The sequence below is a fragment of the Haemaphysalis longicornis genome, unplaced genomic scaffold, assembly GCF_048455015.1.
Source record: "Haemaphysalis longicornis isolate Haplotype H1 unplaced genomic scaffold, Haemaphysalis longicornis Haplotype H1 scaffold_3, whole genome shotgun sequence".
Lineage (NCBI taxonomy): Eukaryota > Metazoa > Arthropoda > Arachnida > Ixodida > Ixodidae > Haemaphysalis > Haemaphysalis longicornis.
This window is the reverse complement of record NW_027526335.1, coordinates 98,434,715-98,462,710: the sequence shown is the minus strand read 5'-3', so window position 1 is coordinate 98,462,710 and position 27,996 is coordinate 98,434,715. Positions and strand designations below refer to the sequence as shown.

Here is a 27,996-nt window from a genome sequence, read left to right as displayed (position 1 = left end):
CCACTGACCGTCGCTGTACAGGGCGGGCAGGAAGCGCACGAAGGGTGAGTTGGTCACTCCCCAGGATGGGTGCTTGATGTTGTTGCAGCGGCCGTCCATGCTCCGGTACCGTTCCACGGTGCACGGCACCGGCTTCATGTGCGCCGGGCACAGGTCCCACAGGTCCGTCTTCGACGTGTCGATCAGGGGCAGCCCGTTCATGATTTCGTCGTGCGTCATCCGGAACCTGCGCACGCGCGTTGAGTGTTGCGCATCTTAGGGCACACTTAAATGAATTTGTCGAAGTCCTATTTGTCCCCTAATTGTGCCGTGTGAGCATTCAAGTCATTATTCGATCATTAACCGGGAGCGTAAAGCCTTCGTTTAACTGTAAAGCGCATCAGAACTGGAACCACCACTCGCCTATCTAGGCCACCGACCCAGCTACTCTCGGACCCTGATGACCAGCTTTGGCTGGTGAAGAGGGCTCAAGAAGCCGGACGGTCTCAAGGGGTCCTGGAATAAAGACTCTTCCCCAAGGCGAACTGCTTTATAGGGACGTTTATTCCTCCTCCTCCTCCTCCCAGCTACTCTGGAGGCGTAAGACTGATTTGCAATGTGCTTTCCTACAATGTCAATCTTCAAAATGCTAACTTCCCCTATTTTATGTTAAACATCAACTTGTTTATTGGTTGATGCTTCTTCTCGTGCTGGTGAAACGGGTTAAACTTGCTCGCAATCTCTTGAATTTAGACCTCCGGGATCGAGACTGCGTCGTTGCAACCACTCGCAGCTTTTTTGTGAAAAGTATGGGGTGAGGAAAACGGTGGTACCGAACGCTCTTGTGCTGTTAAAAACGCCTTTCGACAGACGGATAAATCTTGGAACACGACCTACGCGATATACTTTTTACTCTCGTAAGGTAATCAGACAATATTTGCAACTCCCATAAGGATTCTTCCCCTGCGATAATAATCTCAGATTCGATGACGGCCACTCAAGATTTGTCATGAAGTCGCATTTCCTCCCCGGTATTCGAAATCCTTCTTGCAAATCTCCTTAACTCTCCCACCGAGTTGTTGTGGACCCCAGTCCACATGGGTTTGGGAGAGAACGAGGCAGCACACAGAACCGCTCGAGAGCTCATCGAGAGCTCGCTTGTGGGCTAGTTGGTACATTGTTAATAAAAGAAAACACTGCGCTTAGTTAACACGGACGAAGGACAGTGAGACACAAGGTGCACGAATACGAAATCTCAACTTCCGAGTGGGTTTTACCCTTGACCGTTTCCATGAAGCCCTGTCAGCTCGAGCTCGGTCCCTTCCTTTTCACGAGATTTCTTCTCATTACCACCTATCTCGCCGTCTACTCCCTCCCCCTGCACATCCGGTGCTCTCTCACGCCGAATAACGCCTTAGGCGGTTAGTGCAGACGTACACCCTTCCTTGCGTCTCACGCCTGCAACGCATTTACTCCTCTCTGTTTACTCCTCACCCAACTGCCCCACTTGTGCGGCGGTCCAAACCATTGATCACTTCCTCTAGCAATACCCCAAAACCCATTCCCTTTATATCGAGATGGTGAGCACTGGGCGAGGGCCTTGGGCAGTTCGGATGTGGTGGAGCAAGAAGACATCGTGGCTCGGGCGAGCAACGCCACCGGGTGCATTCCTCACGCGGGCCCCATCCTTCATTTGAATTATCCCTTGGGGCGATAAAAGCTTTTTTTTTTCTTTTTCCGCGCGCATTGGCGCTCCTTCCACTCCCGTTCTTCTTCGTCGGAGTGAACGACGAACGTTCGCCTCATAGCGCGTTCAAATTTTAACTGCCCTGAATGCGCCGACTCATGAAAAACCTCACGAAACAAGGATATTCTAGGAAGAAAAGGAAGCAGGGCAAGTAACAGCGGGATGGGAAATAAAAGGAAACAAAAAATGAACATAATACAAACAAATTATTCGCCACTTACTGCGCAGCCAAGATCTTCGTCACAAGGAGCGTGAGCTCGGCGGTAGGCGCGATGTCCTGGGGTTCTGGCAAGGGGTTATTGGCCGCGTAGGGGTGAATGTAATCTGCGGTAACAAAACGGGAAATAAGACAGGTACCCGAATCAGTGCGACGTAGAGAATCAAGGTTTTCGCGAACTGTTATCTCAATGAGATCGGCTGGCACATGTGTTAAAAACAAGAACGAAGGAAGGGAAGCTTGAATTGTCTTGTAGCTGTTGTTCCGCAACGCATTTGGTTCAGTTTCCCAGTTTGTTTGCAGCAGTGTTCAGCACAATTCAACGACATTATCCCAGTTGACAGCTCAAAAACTATTTCAGTAGACGTGATACATTGAAGGGCGCAGTATTACGTTTTGCGATACCGTAGCAATATACAGCTATTCTCGTATGTGTTTACGGTGTAAATGACCCTTAGCTTCACAGGACTGGGTGTCATGGTGTGCAGCCCCATCGGCATGGCTACGCGCGGGCACAGTGGCTATCTTTTCCGCGCTGAGCATGCGTGTTTAGTTCGGCTCAGGCATGGTCGTCGCTAGAAAGTACCACTAAGACAAAGAACCGAAGCCGGATAATGGAGTTAAAGCAGATCAGAGAACCGGCCCTGGAAAGGCACTCGGTAGTTGGCCGGCGGGACTGCCGGAGCACATGCGCAGGCGTGCTCACTGCGTACTGAGCGCCGTTCCGGGACCAGCTCTCTGCTCTGCGGCAACTCCCTAAGTACCGGGTAGTTGTTCAGCATCCATGCGCGTGAGTAGAGGGAGCGAAACAGGCTATGTGTTTGTGGAGGGGCGTTGACCGCCTGCCGGTCGGCGGACCGAGACTGGATCTCCCCTCACCTCAACTATGGAATCTCACCCAACGCGCATTTCCGACACGTCACCCGCAATTTGAAATTCCCGTGTAGATATGCTTTTTGTGAGAATCAGGAATCAAATGCATTCGGGTGTTTGCTGGACGTGAAGTTCAGGGGAAAATTACAATCAGTGTTCCGACACCGAAAAATAAAGGACCGGCCACAAAAGTTTCCGCGCTGCTTGCCAAAGCAGAAAATAGATCAAATCACGCGACACTGTTTACTTCCAGTTTTGTTCGCAAGCAGCGTGATAAACATTTCCACTAACGTGAAACCTGGGGAGGGCGGAAGCATGCAGTGATTAAGCGTATTCTGTGCGCCATCGCGTTGTTTTGCCAACGGAAATGAAACCGTTGGGGGGTAGAGGTATACGGCTTTGCTGTAAAAGTCTCTTGTCTTTGAAGCACGAAGCCCTTCAGCGCGAGGCGTAAACGAGTGTCCCCGTGTTTTTTAGTACGTGTTACGAAGCGCTCCAGCACGGGGTGTAAATGAGTGTCCCGGTGTTTCCTAGTACACGTTACGTTCTAGTGCGAGGGGTAAACGAGTTTCTCGGTGTTTTAGTACGGTGACTACATGAGACAAACGACGATTATGATGACAACGACAGGAGACGCCAACAGCCTCAGCCCCTAAAGAGCTTCGCTCCTATAATATAGTCGGTCCTTCATGAGAAACGACCCCGGGTCGGCCATACAAACTTCCAACAAGAGTGCAAGGCTTTGCCTTCTTCTAGCACGCCGTCAGCGGATCCAAGTAGCTGTAAAATTTTCCTAGTCTGGAGTTCATGCTCCAAAGCGAGGTTCTTTCCGTCAGCCGAGGCTTTCCAGTGCGTTTTCTTAAAAATAAATAATGTTCACGACAGCTATAGGCGGGCATGGCAGTTGTCGCTACAACTGGGTTAAAAATAACTAATTGTTTTGCCTGAATATCTAGTTTATTCCGGTGGTGCTGTAATCTCTTGCTCATCTTTTGAACTCAATTTTTCTCACATGCACTTTGTTTCCTTTGTAATTAATTTCGAACCCCTTCCGCTTCTTTTTTGTTGTTGTGGACGCAAAACAAACACCCTTAGGGCTTTTAAAAACAAACAATGAACCATGAAATAAGCGGTAATCGGGACAGCACCATCTAGGATGCATGCAAAGGCAGAATTCAGAGAAAATTCCCAGTAACTTGGGCAACTGCGCTTAACCCCTTCATCACTTGTCAATCGCCATTCTAGGCTCTCGCGGCGCACTTCGCCGGCAACATACGAGTTGCAATCAGGCCTCTTTAACCCCTGTATTCTGGAAGCTGAGAGAAGAAATCATTTTGTTGGGGTCGCTTTACCGCATTTCAACGCTGGCGAAAGCGCTCAGCCGTTACAGGTTAAATACGCTGTAAAAGTCGGCCACACTCAGTATTTCTTCATCGCAATGTCTACAATTCCGACGGCTTTTGTACGTTTAGGGCGGGACTGGCGCGGTATGGAGTTACGTACCAGAGTTGCATGGAGTTACGTATGGGTTAAATCTTAGCTTCGTGGAGCAAACGGCCTTGGTTGGAGTCCGGCGCTTCTGTGGTTTTTCTCATTTTAAATTAGAGTAGTTGTGTTAAACCCGACATTCTTTACAAAACTACCAACCCTCCAATGCATAAACCCACCAACATTCTTTAGAAAATCTGAGGCCTCAGTCACGACGGGTTCAATATACGCGTGGCCATGAACCAGGACCGTAGCCAAAAATTTTTTCGGAGGGGATATGGGTTATAGAAAGCGAGGAGTTATGCCGGGAAAAAATTTCGGAGGGGGCTTCAACACTCCCCTCCCCCATCCGGCTATGTCCGTGGTCAGGAATCTTGCTCACGCACATGAAGCGGACGAAAACCAGCCGATGCATAAGGCTGCCCGCGGTCCTCCCATGGTTTCTCCCGCACAATCCTCCCGTGGTTCCCGCGTCAATCCATGAACGACCTGACCCACAACTCGCATGCGAAGTGCACTGGCAGCAGAAATACCGCCGAAAAAAGAACCCAGCAGGCAACGGCTTGCCGATGCCTCACCACCTGGATTCCTTGGTCCTGTGCATTCCCTACCAAGAACAGGATAAATATTTGCTAACAAAGTCTACGCATACTTGGCCTATACTCCGGGCGTCATCTCTAAATGGACAACGCCCGGGCAGCCTACTAGCCCTCTGTGCCCATACTGTGGCAGTAACAACTCACCCAACCATTTCAATCTAAATTCAACTCAACTGGCCTCGACCAGTTCCTCACAACGCAAGTACGACCGGCGACCTCTGCAAAGCACATCCAGTGTGTCAGAAACAACCCCCAAATGTTACAGCAAATTACAGAATTATGTCTAAAAACAGGTCTCCATAAAGTGGTATGATGGCGGATCGTCACCCCCTTTCTAGATTACCCCCTAAAGTGCACCGTTGTGGCTCCCGATCGGCTCCTTATATATAATCGGAAGAATAATAAGCTCAGATTATCTTCGCCGCTTCTTCTAGCGCACGTGTAGTACCCCTATGGGCATAACCGGACCTGACGTGCTCAAGTGAACGCTCTAAGTGCCGTGAAGAAGCTTTATTTGAAGCACCTTCCCCTGCCCTTATTCCCATATCCCACATCAGGCCCTTTTGGCTCCTTCCTCCAACAGTCATTCTCTCTCTCTCTCTCTCTCTCTCTCTCTCTCTCTCTCTCTCTCTCTCTCTCTCTCTCTCTCTCTCATTTCGAGTTTCTATTGTTTTGATCATTGTTTTGATGATTTAGCTTAGTATTTAGAGATTTTTATCGTTTATAACGGTCGGTTCTCTTGGCCTGGTAACGTTACATTAGATTAAGTTTCGTTGTGATTAGTGTTGGTTAGATTACGTTAGATTGGTCAGGTCAGGTTACGTTAGGTTAGGCTAGCTAAAGGAAAACCTAGAGTTTTTAACTTAGCCAATTTTAAGACGTTTTAGGTTGTGACGTAGTCCCAGACGCGATATTGCGCAAGATAACGTGACCTGACGTCCATTAATTATTGCGACGCCAGCGGCACTGTAGAGACAGCGTTTCTTTATTACATCGACGCGTAAAATCGTGAGGCGCGTATCAATCGGCACTTACAAATGTTTGGTTCATGAAGTGGTGACCTCAAGGACCTTGTTTCCTGGGGGAAGCTGTATAGTTTTTATTTTGTAATCATGAGGAGGCGCTTATGTGCTTTCCCGCGTTTCTCACCCTTGCCCCAAGAAATAACATTTTCTAACTCTGCACCGTGCCTATATATTCAGGCGACCTCCCCTAACATTTATAGTCAATTAATTTTGCGGCACAAATTTACCTATATCTGCTAAGCAATCCTTGTATTTCGTAATATCGCCTACCACTAATCTTCTGATTTTATTTGTGGTACAACTTTCTTCTCAAGCTGAGTAGTACTTACGAAAAAGAGGTGTCAGAAATACTTGCTCGCGGTGCAATATTCCGCAAATACGCTCGAAGAATAATCTCTCTTGCGTTTCATCTAAGCGTGCGCTCCAAATCTTCCGATGGTTTCGGCAACGCCCTGCCACCTGTCAATCACAGAGCCGTTTATACATTCGACAGCCTGCCACTTCTCAACGAACAAATTCAGTCCCGTACGACAGTGCCAGAGCGGCCGAATAATCTGCTTCGCAGGTCGTATTCCGGATCACGCAATGCATTCACGAGCCCATGAGCGTGCCACCACGACTAAACTGCGCGCACAAAGGAGGCAATTTGTAAACGCGCAGAGAAGAGCGCAGCGGCAAAAAAAAAAGGCCCCTTCAGAGAACACGTGGACAGCCAAGCAGTCCCGGAAGTCACTGTGAATTTTCGCATAGCCTCACTCGTCGAGCGGAGAAATCTTGCCTCCGCAAAAGGGAAGCGCTGCGGGGGCGCAACTCTTGAAATTAAGTTGACGACGGGCCGTCATGGAAAATGGCTGACTGCTGCTTCTTTGAATGACCCCGGAATGAGAAGAGTAACCTGGATTTGAGCCTTCACATTGCTGGCCCTGCTCTCGAGCACTGTAATGCTTCTGTCCCGCCGCCGAGTATACACAGTCACTCTGTGTTTATCGTATACTGGGGTTTCCTCTTGCTATTCCCACTACGTGATGTAAGAAGGTGCACGGACGTGCCTTTACAAAAGGAGGTACGAGTAGCTGGGAAAGGTGCTGACCGCTAAACTTTCTTTTGAGCCAAACTCTTCGCCCAATTGGGCATAAATGACTATTCTTGGATCAAATGGCTCCTCAAACACCTTCTCGTACTTGACTTGTTTCAGAGCACAGGAAGAGTAACAAACATCCTGCATACAAACGAGAGCGTGTGTTTATGTTTGTCTTTTGGATTGCCTTCGCTGTTAAGCGGGGTATAGACGGCCGACAAGGTTTCCCTGATGAAAACGTAGTGAATTTCATGTTGGCCTGCCGTTGTCGCATTATGCGCGTACACACTAAACTACTTTACACCCTTATCGCCTAGAAAAGGTGTAGTTTAAAGGGACATTAAAGTGATATGTACACATTGCGGGATTACTAGCGCGAATTGTAGTCCCGAGTCCATAAGCCATGTTTTGACCACTCTGAGTGCGTTTACGCGAATTTATTTAGTAGAAAAATCAATTCGAAAATGCTGTCCTCCTTTCTGCACCCCCGCCAATTTTCTGTGGCGTTTTCGTGTGACGTCAGGAGGAAATGACTTGGCTTGACTGCGCTACTGGACGGCTCGCCGATTTTCCTACAGAGTCAGTCTGCCCAGCGTTTAGTCCGCCGGCCGTTGACGGATCGCCCCAATTCGTTCGCTCATTTGTAACTAAAAGCCGCGACACGTTCGTGAATGGAAGAATGTGCCTTTCTTTACTTTGTTAGTTCGTACACTGTACCAATTTCCAAGTCCAGGTCACTCCACACTCGCGCTGCAGAAGCGCACATGCGACGCTTCGCTGACTGGTATACGCTATAGTAGTAAAATCTAAGGCCACTTGAAGGCGAGAGAAGAGTCAGCGAAGTCAATATAGGTACACTAAGAAAATAAAATAAACTGACACTTCTACCGTACGGCGTAAAACTAGGGTGCAGGAAGCACTTTTTTGCGTTGGGAGAACAAGCACAGCTGTAGCAGCACGGCACACATCTGCGAACGCTTTTCCGTCGAAGAACTGCAGTCGCTAGACATGAGATATTGTGGAAATTTGGGGGACGTTTACTGCGCGAGCGCTATGCAACAAATAGTCATCTAAGCCGCTTGAAATACTAAAGCTAAATAAAAGTGTATAGTGGTTATACACTATATACATTATATTTCCAACACCGGCAGCGCTGGCCCATGGCCGAGTACTCTGGAGCGCGAGGTATGTGATATGGCAAGTCGCCAGTTCGAATCCCCGAGAGTACATCCTTTTCTCTGTGAGTTTATTTCTTCGTTTTCGGCCGATGTTTTCTATACTGAATTCAACCTTTTTGGGCCGTAACGTTCATTGGTCCACGAGCGAGTTCGCAGAACGCGCGCAGACTGACACTGACGCGCTAGCGAGTTCTCGTTGGCTTGCTGTTGTCATAAGCACCGACTGCTTGCGGGCAGTGGGTACAGGCCAGAATCAGCATACCCTTGGCCGGGTGCGAACACGCTTTTTACGATACAGGCATGGGTGAGGCAAGCTCCAAATATGGGGGAAAAGCGCATGGCATTTGAGCGTCTGCGGTGACCCTGAGGGCGTACATCCACTGCGAAGGCCTCGGCTAGTGATTGCTACGATTCCAAGCCATCCTGGGAGGCTATCTTAGGCATTTTACAGCCGAAAACATGGCGGAAGCGTGGTATGACGATTATTGAGATATTGAGAATGCCCCTCCAACGATAACGTCGGATGTCAAGCATGTTGTTTTACAGAACTGAAACCGAAAATTGTATGAATGCTAATCTTGGACATCGTCCAATCACGGTGCACCTCCTCCCGACGTCACAGCCTTCAGTTGGTGCGGCTGCCGCAGGCCGCGCATGATAGTTTTTCTTCTTTTGGGCTTTATAAAATAATTACCGACTTATCAACCGGATAAATGATGAAAGTGTGTTAATTTGAGCCAGTCTGCGCAGTGCAAGCAAAAACGGGAGCTTGACAAATTCATTTCAGTGTCCCTTTAAGTGGACTAAGGGTGTTGTAAAGTCATTGCGGCCTTTTTCTTAGGCTCCAACACCCTAAGTTGTAGCTCTACACCTTTTTTATGTGGCAAAAAGGGTGTTCACCGACAGCAACACCCTGGGTTTTCTGTAGGGCGTTGATAGGGCATGAAGTACGTGTTCTTTTGCACAAAAAAAAGAAAAAAAAGAAATCGCGGAGCTGGGGCTCGAGCTACCTTTTTCAGGTGTTGCTAAGTTTTGCTAGGAATTGGTAAGTTTTCTTTGGTTTCGAGATGTTCTTGCTAGGATATGTTCTTGCTGGTTTCGAAATGTTCTTCATGCTAGGTGAGTCAAGTTTAGCGGGATTTTACAAAGCTGATGTCGTCTGTCCCCCACAATGACAGCGGGTTCAAGGCAGAAACAAGCAAGCTCGACCCCCTGCACCGCTGTTCTTCCAGCCTTGCCCCGCAAGTGCAAGCTGCGCCAAGTTTTTGCATTTTAGTAGCCCAAAAAGACTAAACCTTAAAAATGGTATAGTAAGAGGTGCGCATACGCATTCGCCCATTGTGCTGACACTCGAGCAAGCGTGAAAGCCGGCTTCACTGTTATAACACCCTATCTGCGCTAGTGCACCATTTACAGGCGGCGGAATTTTTTTTCTTCGCCTTTTTTTTTTTTGCTAACACCACCGAACCTAGCTCAAGCATAAGCAGCTCCACTGGCAATAAATTATGCCAGTTCGTATCGTTTTAAACACCGTGAGGTACAAAAGATCCCCCCCGCTCGTAGAAAATCTTCAAGTGCATCCCTGTGGACGGGTATAAAATACCTCCAAAGTTTGCGGTGTTTTGCACCCGTTTTCTTAGTTTGAGGTCTTTTACACCCTTTTTTTTAGTTGGAGGTATTTTACACCCTTTTTCTTAGTTAGAAATCTTGTACACTTTTTTTCTGAGTTTCAAACACCCTTATTTGTAGTTTTACACCCATGTGGCAAAAAGGATGTTGAAATATTAGCACCCTTCCTGGTGGGTGTAAAAGTATGTGGGATAAGTGTTTTCTGTTTTATTAAATTGCATGTCTCATTGAACATAGGATCACCTCACGATTAAAATGATTTTTTTTAAATCCGCATGCCAACTTGTATATGTTCACTTGCATAATTCAAAAATTAGCGCCAAAATATCTTATTTTTGCGTCCAGCCCGCCGACTCTATCAGAGGACTCCTCTGCTTCTATTAAAGCAAAAATACCAGATGTATTCCTAAGGTAAGTAAGCATGTACTTTCTCTCACCATGCATCACGTTCAACTTGAAGCTGTTTATATGTTTCTGTAAGTGTCTGTTACTTGCAGCCTTCGCGCTCTATTAGTTTTGTAGCAACCGGCACTGCACTTGTTTAATTGTTTCTGGTTGTTACGTTGTATCATTGATACCAGGATTTTTTGACAATAAATTTATCCTTTCATCACATTGGTTTTCTTGCTGAATTCATTTGTGGTCCAAGCGTGACTTGTGCGTGTTGAATGTGTCGGTATATGTCATTCTCCTCGCTCAGCCGATCCACATTGCCACGCGTAGCTACGCTGGGCACACCCTAATTTTATGGTGTTAAGCAGACTTGCACCCTTATTTTATGGTGTTCACAAGCCTACCCTTTTTTAATGCGTACACCCTTTTTTAGCCAAAACACATTTTAAAGGTGTATGCCATGAGACAAGATTTCTAAACCCTTTTCAGCCCAAAAGTGTGTAAAAGCGTTTAGGGGGATAAGATCAGGCGCGGTCGAGCCATTCAAATTCGTTAAGCGGAAATTTAGGGTAAGTTCCTATTTATAAAGAAAAATATTGTTTTTGACGCCTGTTCCTCACCAGCCTCGAGAAGCTCAACTATAACTAGTTTCGTGTGCACCTTTGCTGGAAGAATTGATGAATGTGCCTTTAAAGAGAGAAGTGCTTGACCGACCAACCAACCGACCGTCCGACCGACCGACCGACCGAGTGAAATTTCAATGATACATTTCTATCGATGACGTAGGGGGAAACTAAGGCAAATTTTTCTGATGTTCCACTCCTCAGGAAGAAAAAAGGTGCAATTGCATTTTTGCAAATTTGTGATTTTCTCGATTGGCCGTCTAGATATCAGAGTGGTTATTGCTTGTTTATGTACCGCAAAAAATTTCGATAAAGCTTGTTCAGGGTTTCGTTAGAACGAACCTATACGGATAGAATATGCAGTTCGGAGTATATTGCGTGTTTTTCAGATTCCTCAAGATATGTTTCAGTGATTAATATAGTGAATTGATGTATTGCTCGTTATTATTATTCATGTATGCAAATACACAAAAATACTTTTAAGCATTTCGCCGTTAGACATGCTTAAAGAGCGAGAAAGATGTTTTCTTTGTTAAAGGGGCCATGAAGAGAAAACACAAGTTTGGTTCATTCAAACGATTGCCGCGTTTTAATAATACTGATAATAATGATCTAACAGGTAATATCAAAACCCAGCTAAATTGCTCGTTCTAGCGGATTGAAATTTTAGGAGTACATTCTCATCAACGTGCGCAGTCATAGACAAATGAAATTCGAACACGAAAATATGAACCAGAACACGAAAAATCAAAGAATATGCATAGTGCAGATAAGATAAGGGTTCGCTAGTGGCATATTTGAAAAGACACATTTTCAATCTTTGTTACTGTATAAAGCCAAGAGATAATTTCACTACCATGTAAATAAATCGCGCAATTTGTGTGTTCTGGTTCATGTTTTCGTGTTCTCGTTTCATTTGTATGTGATGTACATGCTAAGTGTGGCTGGATTTTTAAAAACGTTACATTCCTGAAAGAGATAAAATGGCTAAAATGAATTTTTTTAATATATCGCAGGCGCATTCGGATATCGAACTGGTTCTCGCTGTTCTAGGTAACCCATTCAAATGCTGAAAAAAAAAACTGATTTAGGCGTTGTGCTTGTTCAAGCCATAATATGACTAATTTCGATTTGGGGTAAATCACGTGTTTTTACGGGTTTCTCAATAAGTGCTCTGCCGATTTATACATACAATTGGGTTTTGCTTACAAATATTAGTCACACAAATGCCGAAAAAACGGATTTCAGATTTTAGTTCTGAAAAAAAAGTAAAAGGGTGAGCAATAATGTGGAAATTAACTCGTAACGAAGCGAAAATTGTCTAAGATGTGATATCAACACTCAACATAAAGTCTTGGCCCCACAAACTTAAAATTTCGGATACGTAGATATTTAAGCGAGAAGCTCAATCAACATCGTTTTTTCTTACTACATAAGGAAGGTACAAGAACTGACCGCGTATCTGCTTTCTTCGCTGTAAATACGATCGAAAAATGAGGTTTCAGCCGTCCCTGCCACGTAGCTATTGCTTCTCTCAAATGAAACACCAGTTCCAGCCGCTTTCATTAACCGCACTTCTGTGTTAGGAGGCCATGTATCCACAGCAGCTGGAATTCCTTATTCGGTAAACCTCTCTGCATTTTGTTCTTTAATAAGGAGCTTCTCTCTCTCTCTCTCTCTCTCTCTCTCTCTCTCTCTCTCTCTCTCTCTCTCTCTCTCTCTCTCTCTCTCTCTCTATCTATCTATCTATCTATCTATCTATCTATCTATCTATCTACCTATCTCTCTCTGTATCTCTCTCTTTCTCTCTCACTTTGTCTCTCTATTTCTCTCTCTCTCTCCCTCTCTCTCTCTCTCTCTCTCTCTCTCTCTCTCTCTCTCTCTCTCTCTCTCTCTCTCTCTCTCTCTCTCTCTCCCTACCCTTATTGTGGGGGCAACTAGAGAATTTCAAAGTAAACTAATTGTGACACAAGTAAGAAATAACTCAATACGTGTTGTTCCCGTTGTTGCATTGGCCCACCCGGGCATCGCTGGGTGCTGCGTCTGAATGTATATAAAATCAGGAAGGAATGCACAGAGCATCATGCTCTGTGCTCTGTGCATCAACTGTGCGGTCGCTGCTGAAGGCGTCCATGTTGACTACCAATGCTTATTCCCGCGTCAAAGGAAGAGCATACTTGAAAGTTTGCACATGAAGTGGCTGAAGAGTAGAATCGCACTCGAACCAGGCGTCCTGCTTATTTTTAACGAACCTATTCCCTCAATTTTTGTGCAACTGAATATGCGCAGGCGCAACTTCAAACAACCTTTAATACAAAGAATACCGTTGCTGAACATACACCACCCTCGTAATACGTTTGACGTTTACTTTGAAGTGCTGGATCCGGCACCTGTACTACACCCACGCCCAGCGTAAAAACAAAGGCGAATTTCGTTTATTTGTGTGTGGCGCTTACCAGAAGCACTTATACTGTCAGTTCGCCGTGCATTTCCTGCGGGAGGCGTCACGTGCCGGCAAAGGACCTCGACGCGTTTGTTCAGGCTCTGTCTCTCGGACAGCCTTTATCACGGCTACTTCCACAGGCGCGCAAAAACACAATGGGTAGGAAGCGTGGGCGCTGACAGTGCGTGAGCGTGCTACGCATTTTCTGCATTGGCCGTGCAACCCACGTCATTCATGACACGTCCAGTCAGGCTCGCTTGAAGACTTAAGGAGTATTGACTTGAGGCGCCTTGACGCCCATTCGGGGGAGAGCAAACGCCGAGAAAGAATGCAACTCTAAAAGCAATAACTAAAATAAGCTAGAGGAAAAGGAAGTCAAGAAAAGGCAGCAGAAAAAAAAATAATTCGCGAAGAATAAGTGAGGTTCTGGGAGTGAGGTGGGTGGTTCGGCGCTCGGCAAAAACGAGATCGGCGGGCTCACTTAGCCTTGACTTGGCCTCTCGGACGGCGTTGTTGACGTCCGAGTACTTGATGCAGACCTGTTCGTGCGGACCCGCGCTCACGAACGACCTGCGCCGGGAAGAGAAGAAAAAAAGCGAAAGGGGACAGAAGCACGCATCACAAAACGCTTTAGAAGCCACACAGAAACGAAACATAAAAATAGTTCTCAAAATTTTACGAAAAAGAGAAAGCCGGCGCGCCGAGATAAACGGTGAGGTATAGGGTCATTCAGTTCAGTACCAGTCGTTTTGTTATTTTTGTCCCGCTCCCCTCATTGCGCGGTTTGTTTTGTTAAAAATACCGCGTCTCAGCAGTGCGCGACTATGCCCCACTTAGGGCGCTTATATTGAAAGGCGCGCGCACGGTAGTGCCGAAAGTGTCCAGGCGTTTGCTCCGGCCGGTAATGTCCTAACGCGTTTTGAGGACTGAGGCAGTACCAGAAGCGAGCGCGTAATACTGCGCAAAGCATCCAATCCATTTTCGTGCCTCCGTTTCGAGCTCCCTTCCGCCGTAATGCATTGTTCACGTTAAGGCACTCGCATTACGGTCGAGCGCTTTCAAGGTGAGGGAACAATGAGCTTTGTACAATGCGTGTGGTAATGGCTTAGTTGGCGGCGTCTGTCCGACGTGGATATGGAGGCGAGTGTGATGTCATGACGCCGCTCCGAATATTGCTTTCTTTTCGGTATTGTTTTCAACAGAACATCACCTATGGACATCGGAAGAAATAATGGGACAAAACTGTTATATTTAGCAGGGATATCTTTCTACCAGGCAAGCGATGAACATAGGAGTCATTATCACCGCCGTCAGGAACATCACTGTCTCTTGAAGCGCAAATGATTTTTTCGATCACATCCAACTGTTCCTACATCGCGTAAGCGAAGTGAATCCTTAGCTTTATCATTTTATGCTTCATTCTTCCACAGTGATTTACCTCTTCCCTGCGCATTCTGATCTCTTTTTCAGCACCCATTCTGCTAGCCCAGCTTTGAGGTCAAAATGCTTAAGTTCGGAGGAACAGTTGTGACATCCCAACGGACGGTGTGGCCACGAATGGACTCAGAGGCCATCTGCGATGATGGAATTAAAACGAATGTTATCGTCGTATGCTTAGCGCATATATTGCGTAGGAAGGATCGAAATTTAAGACGTTGTGTTTTTCGGAAGAAAAAAAACAGTTGACAAAAAGCGCTCGTGTCGTCTACTTTCTGGTGTTTCGTCTTCTTAAGCTTTGAATTACGAATGTCAGTGGGGTGCTCCAGAAAAATCGGACCATCTGGGGCTCAACAAAATGTCCCAGTATCTGGTGCACGTTGACGTCTGTCTTGTTGGAATTCCGCCCGAATCCTCAAGCACTAATGCTTAGATGCGTCTTAGGAGAGACCCGCACATAGATGCACGCGATGACGTTGGTGTCGCTACTGGTATGACGTTTACGTTCGGAGATGCGCCGCTGGAAATAATGTATCCGCTCTGCCAGGAAATTACCTCTCAGCAGTTCCTGCATTTTTGTTCCTGTTTTTATTTCATGTTGCATGGTATAACATCTGAAATGTAACATCTGAAATGGAAACCGGTAGGCTTTGATGCCCTCATCTATTCCGCACCTCGCCCTTTTTCTATAGGAATGTCTGGTGTAATTCTTTAAAAAGTTAAAACAGAGCAGGCGGTCTATCTGTATAGGTAATAAATATTTATGAGTATTGAATGCTGAACATGAGCCATGGAGTAGCATCGAGTATACTTTAATACACCCAGCTGACCCTTAAAATGACATAAGTGCTGTAACATTTTTAATGTTAGCGGAATGAATAAGAAATCTCCATTTAACAACTTGACTAATGACATTTGTTATTTAAGATCTAAACAGTCCATATCTGTCTACTACCTGCGGTCGAATTAATAAAAACTGCGTTAGTAATAAGAACATCATTTAATTTTTCGTTCCTTTTCAAAGTTAACTAGGCGATGTAAGATATGAATGCCCCTGTTCTTGAATTTGGGGCAAGTTGAAATTGAGATGGGGTGAGCCAGCTTTTCTGTAGAAAACACCAATTCAACCCTTTGAACTTCTGGGATTTTAAGCGGGGTGCATCTTTCTGCTTACCTGATAACTCAAGAATAATTAACGCAAAGGGTCATTGAATTTAAGCATCGCGGCCTATATTAAAGGTGCCATTCTATTTTCTTTAACGAAGTGGGCATATGGACTCATGTTATGTGGTACTGCTTGGAGCCTGAAACACGGCTTTCAAGGATGTGCTAAGTTGTGCTAATTGGCAAACTATCTCGAAAGTAGAATAAACGTTCCTTGACTTCACGAGTTTTTGAATAAAGGTCAGCCGTGAAAGGACACGTGTAATGTACTTGGAAAGCAGTGCGCCTCCGTTTCTTTAGGTCCAGTGTTTAGCTCAGCAGATACAGTAAGGGTGTAAGCAAGCTCAAGTCGCTCATTGTGTGAGTAGACGACTGTTTTTTGCGTACCACGTTCGGAGGAGAACTTGAAAGCACTTGAGTAAACAAGCGAAAAATTTAGCTTTCTTTCTTGCACAGACGAGGTATACCATTACTTTCGCTAACCGTAATGATACGGTTGTATGGTTGTCGTTGTCGGTATTGTGAATTTGCACTCAAGATGTGTTCACTTCATTTCTTCGGAACAATATTGAACTAATCAAATTGTATTTAGTTAGTTTGATTTACTAAAAAAGGTATTCAGCATAACCGATGTTTAAACTAGAGTTCAAAATAGGCATTCAAGCGGTCTTTTAATAGAGCGCTATTTTGAGATTTCGTGGTTTCGTTTTCTAAGGCAAGTCAGTATACTGTGCCAGGTGCATCATAAACTTCCTAATGTTAACCACGGCATCTATTTTACAGTATCCTGTTCTACTGCACATTGAACGTATAATTTGTCGCGGCAGGATGTAAACGGCGGCAACAAACATGAGCGGGTACTCACGTCTTGAAAGCTTCGAAAAAGTCCTTAAAGTGAATGGCCGGCGTGCGGCCCACGCCATGCACGTAGTGCCTGTGTAGTAATAGCGCGCAGTCTGATGACGTCAACGTCACGTGGCCACCAATGAAGTTCCCGTCACCGGCGAACATCTCGACGCCGCACGCCACGGGCGGACACCGGAGGAAGAGGAACCTGCGAGAGACGGAATGGGGAAAAAGGGAGGTGACGGGAAGACACTGGTGTGAGTTTGAAAAATGATTCAACCACGTCGTATTTTTTTAGGAAACGAAAAAAAAAATGTACGAAATCACACGTCATTTGCGTGTTAAATATCGATAAAATGAGTCTGAAAGTTTCTTAGGGGCATCTAATATCATCGGACGAACCCTGCAACGCGACACGTACAGAGGGGAACAAAGTTATCTATAACACAGCTTTCTTACCGCCAACCATATCCTGCATTTTCTGAGGGAGAATTAAAAGAAAACTGCTTCGTCATAAATCCCACCTCTTGTTTCTACAACATTTTGCAACAAGTTTGTTTCTGCAGTTTTGATATGCAACTTGTTGAACTTGAACTCGCTGTTATAGACAAGTGTGTTGCGCACTGTACGTCAAGTTAAGATTTTTCAGTGACTCTCCCGGTTCTTTTTCTGGAGTCTCTCTTGTGTAGGTGCCTTAAATGTTTCTCGATATATTATAGTTATGAACCAACATCACATTGTCTGTCAAAGCAATGAGAGAAGATGCCCCTTACAACGCCAACTGCCAAAACAGTGCCTGTTCATCTGCAGTAAGGCTAGCGCGGCAAAATTAAATTGGTGATGTGCAAAGGAGTGCCGGTGTATTCAAGTTAAATCCATGCATCGGTGTTAGCTAACTCTCGCGTTTTAAGAAATTGTTCCCAACCCTGTGATGCATAACGGGAGAAAAATACACTGCTAGAGTGGATACCTCCCGAATGTTCCCTGTAAAGTATAACCGCTTAATGAGCACCCAGAGACTAGAATAAATTGTTCTAACTTACCAATTGACACTCGCAGGTACGCACTAACCCACAAGCAGGTATTTAATCACGCACACATACACGCGAACACAACGACAGATCGACAACTACGCAGCCGAGAAACTACAATGCATATTCGGTGAGACTATCAACTACTAAACATTGTAGCTTTAGCTACTAAACAGCTTTGTATTTAATTTTGGTGTTCTTTTGAGTGCGTCAGCAGAAAAATTATTCCGATGGCAAATGTTATCATTCCTTTGTTTTGTTTGGAAGTGAAGTCGACAACAACAAACTAGTATCGTTCGTAAAACAAAGTTATCTTTTTCCTTCTCTGTTTTGGTTGATCTACCTGCAGAAGACAGCTTGTATAGTGCGGCTTGAATTGTACTCACCGTGTTCTTAACAATATTTCTGGTCTAGACTGAAACTTGGCTCAATAGTTGTCAAGAGTGGCGGTTATAGTAGACGTTTCCGAAGCCTTATTCGTGTCACCCAGCATCAACCAGGATTGTGCATGAACAAATGTCGTCTTTTATTACATCTGATCATTTTATTAAGCGATTATCACTTTGGTTCATCATGTACTTTGAATATCAAATGATGGGACCTGAAGCATTATGTTAACAACACGCCTTGGGTATTGCGTCAAATCTGGGTAATAATAAACTGCTTCTCCACACAAAAAGATGCTGCGTTCCAATAGTCTTTCTATACAAGCTTTAAATAAACCCCGCAAGAGTCCTGTATATCAGACAGCGTACACAGAAGTAGCGTCTCGAGTATGAAATCTTCATTCGCTGTTGTCAAGCCTCCGTCTTTCTAAGGAAGAGACTCGGCTTCTCGAAGGCGGATAGAGGACCGATCCCTCTTGCAAACTTTTGTCCCTTCTTTCTATAACTTCCTACTCCTCACTCCCCAAGGCGGCCCCTATTCAACACGAAGAATTTGAATGGGGCGATCAGGTTTCTGGTAACAGACAACGAAGGTACGCACAGATAGGCACAAAACAATTAGGGGCCCTCTCTCTAGACGCAATTTGATTTTTATGTGTTTACCCTTTGTTTTATAGATTCAAGAGTACGCACAATATGTGTCTGTCGAGTGTCTTCCGTCTTAATTTCATTTTGGTCTCCCCTCACATAGAACTAATCCATAGACGCCCGACATTGAACTAGTTCTGGTGTTCGAAGAAATTATACGCACAAGCGCTCAATTCCACAACGCAAGAAACGGCCCTATTTCGTGTTTACGACTGGTTAATTTGGTTGAATCGCATTTTTAACCAATTGAATTTTATAAAGTAAGATCTCGTGGAGCGGGTCGTATTTATTGGCACTTACTCTAGTAATGAATTTGGTGAAGCTGGCCTCTGAGGAAACTGCGTCAAAAAATCTTTTAGGGTGTCTTCACCCAATCGCCAAGAACAGCTTGGTGGAACGCAATTGTAGTTGTCGTTCCTAATAATTCTCATAAAGTAAGCTTGCAGCAACTGTTCCGCAATATTTGACCCCAAAGGAATGCGGTTTTTGTTCAGGCGAATTCAGAAAAGCTGCGAAGTGTGGGATTCTTCATTTACTTAAGAAAGAAAGCTAGACAGGAGCATTTCAGTTTGTCGTCATTGACATCACGTGGCATTATTCAAATTTATTTGTGTTTATGGTTATTTATGCGTTGTGATCAGTGACAAGTAGAGGTGAGCAAGTGCGGCGGAAAAAAAAAGGCTTACCAGCTTGCTTACGCAACTCTCACTTTCTCCCAACAAAACATGCCATTTGTATTGAGGCGACGAAAACATGCTGTAACTTAAGACGCGTGCACGATTTAAATATCGCTGAACAGCCTAGGCAAAGGCTGCAGCAAGAAAGCAAAAAAATGTGGTGTGTAGTTAAACATTCTCTTTAGCGGCTGTTCGTGAAGGCACTGTCTGGTCCTTTTTAAAACACGCTGCGAAAGTCCAAAAAATTTCTAAAAAGAAGCCCACAGCTCCGGAATTTCTACATCACAAAATCAACTAAGAGATTTCTTTCCTCATCCTACATCGGAGTAAAACTGAGCAGGTGAAAATGGGCACTGTTGGCAGAGGACAAGATATAAATGCGCGCCCCAATGCTGAAATTTCAATACGGCTATTTCTTACTCCACAATCGCGTCCTTTAATGCGTGCCACACACAATGTCCGCTTTAGTATCAAAAGTGAGCAATGCTGGTTAAATAAGCCTATCCCGTGGCATAAAAAGAACATCGGCCTCTTTCTTGAAGCCTGGATTAGACTAGGAAGGTATAATACAATCAATTCAGGGTATTTGCATTTGGTCTAAAAAGACGTTTCGGTTGTATTGGTAGATATGGCGTGGCAGTTGGATAGTTCCTGTTGTTAAGCGGGACGTGCTGAGATGGCAAAGAATAGGGGCGAGCGATGTCGTCATCAACAGCGGTTGGATAATAAAATGTTTTCTTCTTTTTTTTGAAAATTACTCCAGACTTACACAAAATAAAACAGTTAATGCCAGGAAGAACCATATTTACATTTCAGACAACTAGTAACCCCCCAGGTTTTTCTGTTTTTATTTTGCCAGCAATAGTTTGAAGGTAACGCCTTCTGGACAGCTAAATCACAGCATAATAACTCTTGGCATTCATTGCCTGAACGGGGGAGCGAGCATAAAAAATGCTCTTCGGACACGCTCACATAACAACTTCTCATCGAAAAAAAAAGTACACTGCAATTTTCAGAGGACGGCGGAACAAGATAATCGAACTGTTCCTGATCCGCGAGGGGGCGCTGCCAGCAAAAGCTAATAAAGGCAGAAACATCCAGTACATTATAACAGAAGTCGCTTTCCGGATCGTTCCAATTTTGTGTGTTGCATATAAGGTGTTCTACGTCAGGCTTCTCTCTTTCTGTTGTTTTGCAGTAGGTTATTTTGCTTGGTCAAGAAGTATTATAATGCGTCTATGACGCATCCCATCTGCTTCAATCTTGCTCCGGTCGAACATCAAGTCACGCTTAGTTTTACATAGATATTTTTCAAGCTGTCCGTGCTGAACTGTCACTTTTTATTTACTCTCCGTTTTCAAAGAGAGCATTACTAGACGGGTCAGTAATCAATGGGGTTATCGAATGGCTTCTTTAAAATGGTGGTATGCGATTTGTAAAAGATGATAGTTTAGTCCAGAAACTTGAAATGTGCGCTTATACTTTGCCGCGAAGCGGTAACAACAAAAACAGCGTGGTTTGTGAGTCCTTCGAGGTGGAAAAAAAACCTTGATACTATCAAGTAAGTGTGACGTTCTGACGGGTGGTTGCGCTACAAGCATCGTTTCCGTGGTCAATCCAGGGCTCAGGAGGCGAACAGCTGATCGTGCCCCGAATCTTACACGCTCAATTTCCGGCACTGAGCACTCCATAAAAGGGGGGAGTAAAACAAACTATAAAGAAGAAATAGCCAACTTCAGTTCCTCAGTTGCCGGGTGTTGCCATTGACTGGCCTGGTTTGGTCGCCTCAAATCCGACAGAAATGAAAGCCCGCCTCAGAAAATTATACACAACAACTTTAATCGGGACTGAGCACTCCTGGCAAATTTGACGTCTGGCTCGTGAGCAGTCAGTCCACATTAAAATTGTTCTGCTTTGTATCCGGTTAGTCATTGAGGTATAAAGACGTACCCGTTCTTCGTACTTCGCACAGGCGATGTGTCAATGTTACTTGAAGTTAATTGTATTCAGCCTTCTATGTTGCTTTTGTTATCGTCAGTAAGAAAAATAACCCCGAATTTTTTACCATCGCTTCAGGTAATTTCAAGTTTTGCCTTGGGTGCCCTAAATAAACTGCCTTCTGTCTTGCTGCATCTTGGACACTTAACGCAAAAGGCATCATGTGTTAAGCTGGTATCGCGAATACCACGAAACCTTACCCAAGTCACACAAAGGGTATTTTGTAGCGTGATCTACACTGGCCGAGGTTGAGCAGTTCCGCGTGGCTCTTGAAGAGCCGTGGTGCGCAAGCGCGGCACGTGGCGGCCCGGTCCGCTTGATGATCATGCGAGGGGTGACCGGGTGCGGAACCGATGGATCGTGCGTCGCAGCAACACCGTGCTGCGCAAGCGCGGCACGTGGCGGCCCGGTCCACTTGTTGATTACGCGAGGGGTGACCGGGTGCGGAACCGATGGTTCGTGGGTCGCATCAACTAGCTTAGCTCTGGGGCGATTGGTGACGCTGCACTGGAGCCGCTTGATAAATATACATGGGTCACATAACGGGTATACCGTTTGTGTATCATTGAAGCAGCAGTAAGCATGATAATCAAGCTAATCCTAGACAACCAGGAAAGCTAAGAATAACCAGCGGAACCTTAGCTCACGCTACGTATATTTTGGTATAGCCGAGCTAAGCCACTGCTTTTTTTTTCATTCGATGCATTAGGTTCTGTAGAGGTTGCAACGGCATTCCAAATGCCGTTTTTTTTTTCAGGTCTTTAAAGTGGTCAGATGGGCAATACCTGCGATATACCTTGTAGATAACTAGTGACAACTATATTGTAACATATGTTAAATAAAAGTTTAATGACCCTCTTGAGGATACAGCCTTATGCTCCGAAATCGGAGGCTGGTGACAATTGAATCAGCCACTCTTAAGGGGAAAGCCTCATATGTTTTTTCGTTGAGTCCACTTTCAACGTTTTTAAACGATAACTGGTCCAGATTCCTTAGCACGACAAGTTCCACAGCGCTAACTTTGGCAATACCAAGCGGGCCGTCTACTGCAGTACACCGCAGGTGAAAGGACCGGAACAATGTAGCCGGACGAGCCAGCATACAGGCAGCGAAGCTAATTAAGCTAACTAAAGCAGAAAAAATTGCATCACAACGAGAATTTGTGCCGACGTCAATATAAGGTTTGATGGTAAAATAGCCCCGTCGGAGCTGGACGAAAAGTATGTAGACTGTGGACGTGAATGCGAAAAATAGAACATAAAACAATGTGAATGATGTGTTTGTCTTCAAGCGTCGCTACTCAGGTCGTCGTGGGGGTAACGTAAACAGGCCCTGTGAATTTGTTTTCATTGATGCATGATGATCTTCTAGACTTCTTTAGCCATTTTCGCCCAATCGCCGTCCCCTCGTTGATACGTGCCGCGTGTGCTTAATGTCCATGGGGCTGGGATAGCAACAGCATGCTTTTAATGCGTAGAATTCTTTGCCGAGTACCCCCAAAACCAGGACCGTGTAACTCCCTGCATTTACACAAAAATGCAGATTTGGCGGAAGTTCCACCTATTATCGTTGTAATAGCGTAAATGGAGATAGTTGGTCGAAAATATTTTTGAAAAAAGAAACAAGACAAATAAAACAATTAAATATTCACAAAAACGATCTGACAAAATCAAAAGTGTGCATATCCTACATCTTCCCCCAAAACCGACGAACCGTCAAAAAGTCCAGCTTGAAACGTTCCAAATAGGAATATAAAATGGCAAGAATGGCGAACTGTGTAATGTCCTGCATTCCCACAAAAATGCAGATTTGGCGGACGTAACAGGTAACACGGACGTGACAGCATTTTGGAAAACCAAAAAATACGAAAAATTGGAAACAAACTTTCAAATAAATGGTCCAACAAAATCAAAAATATGCATCTTATAATCTTCCCCAAAAACCACGGATAAACAAAAAAGTCGGCAAAAAACGTTCAAAATAAGAATACAAAACAGCCAGAATGGCAAACCATGTAACACCCTGCATTTCCACAAAAATGCAGACCTGGCGAAAGTAACACCGGCAGTCGTTATAATGGCGTAAACGGAGATAATTTGTAGAAGCGAATTCTGAAAAAGCAAAAAAAAAGAAAAGATAAAAGTTTCACAAACATTATCTTACAATTTCTAATATATACATTTTATTCATCTGCCCCAAAACTGAACAACAAATAAGAAAGGTCCGCGAAACAACTATAAATACAAATAAAAAATGGCGAGAATGACTGACCGCGTAACGCCCTGCATTTTGACAAAAATGTACATTTGGCGGAGGTAACACCTGTAATCGTTTAATAGCTTAAATAGAGATAACACGTCGGACAGAATATTCAAAAACGAAAAAGATAAGACAAATAGAAAAAATAAAATTTTCACAAAAATGATCTGACAAAATAAAAAAATGTCCATCTTATACATCCCCACCAAAAACCGTAGAATAAGAAAGTACGCTAACGAATGTTAAAAATACAAATAAAAAATCGCGCATACCGACCAGCTTTGCAGTAGATCTTGCATCTTAGAGAAAAAAACGTAATTAGTGAAGTAAAGGAGAGAGAGAGAGAAAGAGCTCTTTATTAGATGAAAGCAGAGAGGTTTGCCGGCATGTTCCTGCCTGCATGCTACTCTGCGGAGATGGGTAGAAGGGAGTAAAGGCCCTAAAAGAAGTGGGGCAGAAGAAAGAGGGGAAAAGAAGATATTAAAAGAAAAAGTGAACACGAAGCTTTGCGTGGTGACTTAAAAGTCCACACGATCTCACACGTAAAGTTCTAAATTGTATCTGCGAGGCCGATTCCGTGTAAATAGTCAAATGAAGCAACCAACACTTTTCTCTGGGACGATGGAGAGGGCCAGGGTCCAAGGAGACCTTTCAAAGATATAGATGCGTTGTTGAGGCACTCAATCTTTTCTGCGAAGTGAGTTCTTTCTTGGATGTATGCCGGACACTCTAGAAGGGCGTGCTCTACTGTTTCGGGCAATCCACAATTATCGCAATAGGGGTTTGCAGTTATACCGAGGCGATGGCGGTAAGAGTTCGTGAGCGCTGCGTTGAAACGCAACCGGAGGTAAAGGGTTTCAAGCTTACGTGGAATCCGCTCTGGTAGCCTCATAGGCAAGTAAAGTAAAGTAGGAATTTACATTATTGTCGAAAAGAAACAAAATAAAACGTAAAAAGAATAAAATAATCACACGTCTTTCGCTACTCATTTGGCTATAAAGAATTAATTCCCTATAGAAGCTGCGTAAGAAGGCTACGCATTAGAAGCCAATTCCCTAAATTTCTGCAGATTTCTTTTACAGGAAAGCGTTACTAATCTCGTCGATCCGTTTCGCCATCGCGGGGAATTTAAACTTTTTTGCCTGGTACTGGGCGCTACCTAATTAAGAAGCCCGACTATTAAAAAGGCTTGTGGCCTGCTGCCGTATTTACTAAGCGATAACGACGACCTGTGTAGATGATTTTTCGATTTATTTTGCAAGTGGCATTCACGTTATTGCTTTCACTTGTTGCTATGACGGCGGTATGGTATTACGTAAAAAAAGGTTATCATTTCACTAGATATTTCTTTTTATAAAATAAACGAGTTTAACGTTTGATATTCTGGCCTTCTACGTGAACTTTTGCAGTAAAAATTGTCATGTTATGCTTCGAACTCGCTATTTGCGGTGAATATTTATTTCAAAGTATATATACGATTGCGAAATATAATGAAGCGGTGGCAGTGTTGAACCCATTCCCGTTTCTGATTATTTCTATCGGGCGGGTGGAATTCAAGTATAAAAAGATAGGGTTCTGCATTTAGAACTTCAGCACGAACCAAGCCGATACTTTTCCCCACTAAAATCATAAGTGGGCCGGCGATACGAAGTGCGACAGTTTCGTTTTATTGGTGAAAACAAATTACATTCCTGTTCACGATACACTCTAAGACAATCCCGTAACTTAGGCTATGTTCAGACTGCTGACGCAACAGCTATATCGTGCGCTACGCACGTAAAAAACGGCGTTTCACGCAGTTCGGTTGGCTGAGACGTCGAATGACGTCATTATTTAAATATATTACGACACTTGCGGCCACAATCTGAACTTGGCCTTAGCTTCACTACAATACGCTAGATTGACCAATCCATGCAGTCCACAACAAAATTTTCGGGAATAAAGATGTTGAGCATGCAATTTGACTCATAAATGTCATCTGCGCTCTGGCACTGCGCAATGTAAGCGTGACGTTCTGCATTGCGCAATGCAACAGCGCAGGTCAGATTTTAAGTGCGGAGCACTTTATGGGCTCGCCTTGTCGTCGTAGCTAGCTGACGGTCGATGTCAAGCGACTGCCGGAATCAGGCGGCGCAGCGAGATAACGGACCCAAGTAGACCCTTGTGTACCGTCATCAGGTAGTCACGCTGAGGCTTCGAAAACCACGCGGTTTAAATAGTCATAACCGTTCGAACCTCGTGAACCGCTGGCGCTTGTCATACTTGCTTAGCGCAAAGAAAACTGCAAGTACACTGCAGGCAAAATCTGTGTATATAACCGGCAGCCCCGCTTTCATTTAGTTTGGAACGCTCGTTGGGTTGGTTTTTACGATAGTAAGCGAAAAAAGCCGCCGCGCAAGAAAGAAATGGCGCGTTCGAAATGGCGCAGAAAGGCTCTAGCCACGCAAGAAAAAAAAATACACGTTCGAAATGGGCTCCACAATACCCTGTCGGAACTGATTGAAGCCCACACTACCAGCCAGCTTCAAAGACTTCAAATCACTGCTACTGGACGACACCTCCTTAAACGCCTGGGCCACCCTACGGCTCCAACCCCCGAAACATTCTGCAGCCTTTCTACAGCAGCCCGAGATGCCATTCATGTCCTTCCACTACCCAAACATATGCACCCCGCGCTGACCCCGATACCTACTACACTGACGCAGCCCCATACCGCACATACCCGGCCCATGCCACAGCAGTAATCCACTCAACCAACATCATCACAGCTTCTGCCACAATACCAACCACATCCATTGATACAGCAGAGGAGGCTGCAATCGCTTTGGCCATCACCAATGCACCCTCATCGGACATCACAGTGCTGACCGACTCCCAGTTCGCTTGCCGCCGCTACGCCACGGGACGCATCACTCGCATCAGTTCCAACATCCTAGCACGCCGACCATCGCTCCCAACGACCCGTATAGTGTGGATCCGTGGCCACACATCTCTTCCTGGGAACGAGGTGGCACACGCCACCGCCCGCGAACTCACTTACCGGGAATTCCCAGGAGAGACCAACGACGTACCGGCCCACGAAGACGTAACCCTCCACCCCCTGCCCCCAACGTACTCTGACATCTTAGCCCACTACCGGAATTCCCGACGACTCTATCCCCCCCCACACCCCTCCCTCACAACCACCGACGCCCGCATATGGCGGCGCCTACAAACACAGACGTACCACAATCACACTCGCCTTCACTATGTCTCCCCCACCCTCTACCCATTCAACTGCCCATACTGCAACTCTCCCAACACCACCAGCCACCTAGTTTGGACATGTCCGTCCAATCCCCCCCTCCCTACCCCCCTCTCCCCCTCTCCTGAGCATTGGGAGCGCGCGCTGCGCTGCAGCCAGCTCGAAGAACAGGAAGCCCTGATTCTCCGGGCGAAGACTGCAGCCACAGCCCGCGGCCTACCGGAATAGGATGGCCACCCAGTGCTCCACTTTTTAACCCAACTCCCTTCCCCTCTTTTCTTAATAAACGTTTTCAACAACAACAACAACAATGACGCAAAATAGCTCCAGCATACGAAATTAAAGCATGCACAAAAAGAACAAAACTACCGCTGGCGCAGTTTCAGGCAGGGGGCGAGCGTACACTGCGAAGACGCGAAATTTGAATTGCATATATATCGAGAGAGGACTGAGACATGGCGGCAAAGCCATGGGTGGTAGCAGTGAGCGGATAACGGCGTCACCACCCATTATGGTGAATCACTACTCTGCACTTCCGACAGGTTTCACATTGAGTGGGACGGCGTTAATTTTTTTATCAAATGGCATGCTCGTCGCTGGCATTCGTGGAATTCGCTTTGTTGGTGGCACGGATTTATCACTGTAGAACCACAGCAGTGCCTTACAGTCTGTTATCACCGTAGTAGTGGCAGAAGTTAGAATTTAAGTGCACAAATAGATTAATACACTCCTCTTGTGACCATGCAACATGCAAAGTTGTAAATGGGGTGTTTCCTGGTCAGAACATTAAAATATTTTCGAAAGCACTGAACAGTTCACTAAGCAGTACAAAGTGTACCGACAGGCAGGACCAAATATTTGTAGTACACTGCGTGCTCACGCAGGGGCTCTAATCGCAGAATTGCGCTGCGATGCATGTTCTCCTAGAAAGCTGTTTTTGCATCTACCAATGTTACGACGAACCCACTGGACACTCATGCTTTTAACGTGAAAGCTTCCTTAGTCGGACCGACGGCGTCCTGTCAACAAACTAA

The 27,996-nt window shown here is 45.2% G+C and overlaps 1 protein-coding gene across 1 annotated transcript in view; it reads right to left on the bottom strand.

Annotated features, from left to right (window-relative positions):
• LOC144175347 (salivary peroxidase/catechol oxidase-like) overlaps positions 1 to 27,996 on the bottom strand; it is a 91,750-nt gene that overhangs the window by 42,589 nt on the left and 21,165 nt on the right. The window contains exons 2-5 of the mRNA XM_077704427.1: positions 16,739 to 16,927; positions 13,754 to 13,842; positions 1,948 to 2,050; positions 9 to 226 (exon numbers count right to left, since the gene is read on the bottom strand). Coding sequence (XP_077560553.1) covers positions 9 to 226; positions 1,948 to 2,050; positions 13,754 to 13,842; positions 16,739 to 16,927 — 599 coding nt within the window. The remainder of the gene's footprint in view (positions 1 to 8; positions 227 to 1,947; positions 2,051 to 13,753; positions 13,843 to 16,738; positions 16,928 to 27,996) is intronic.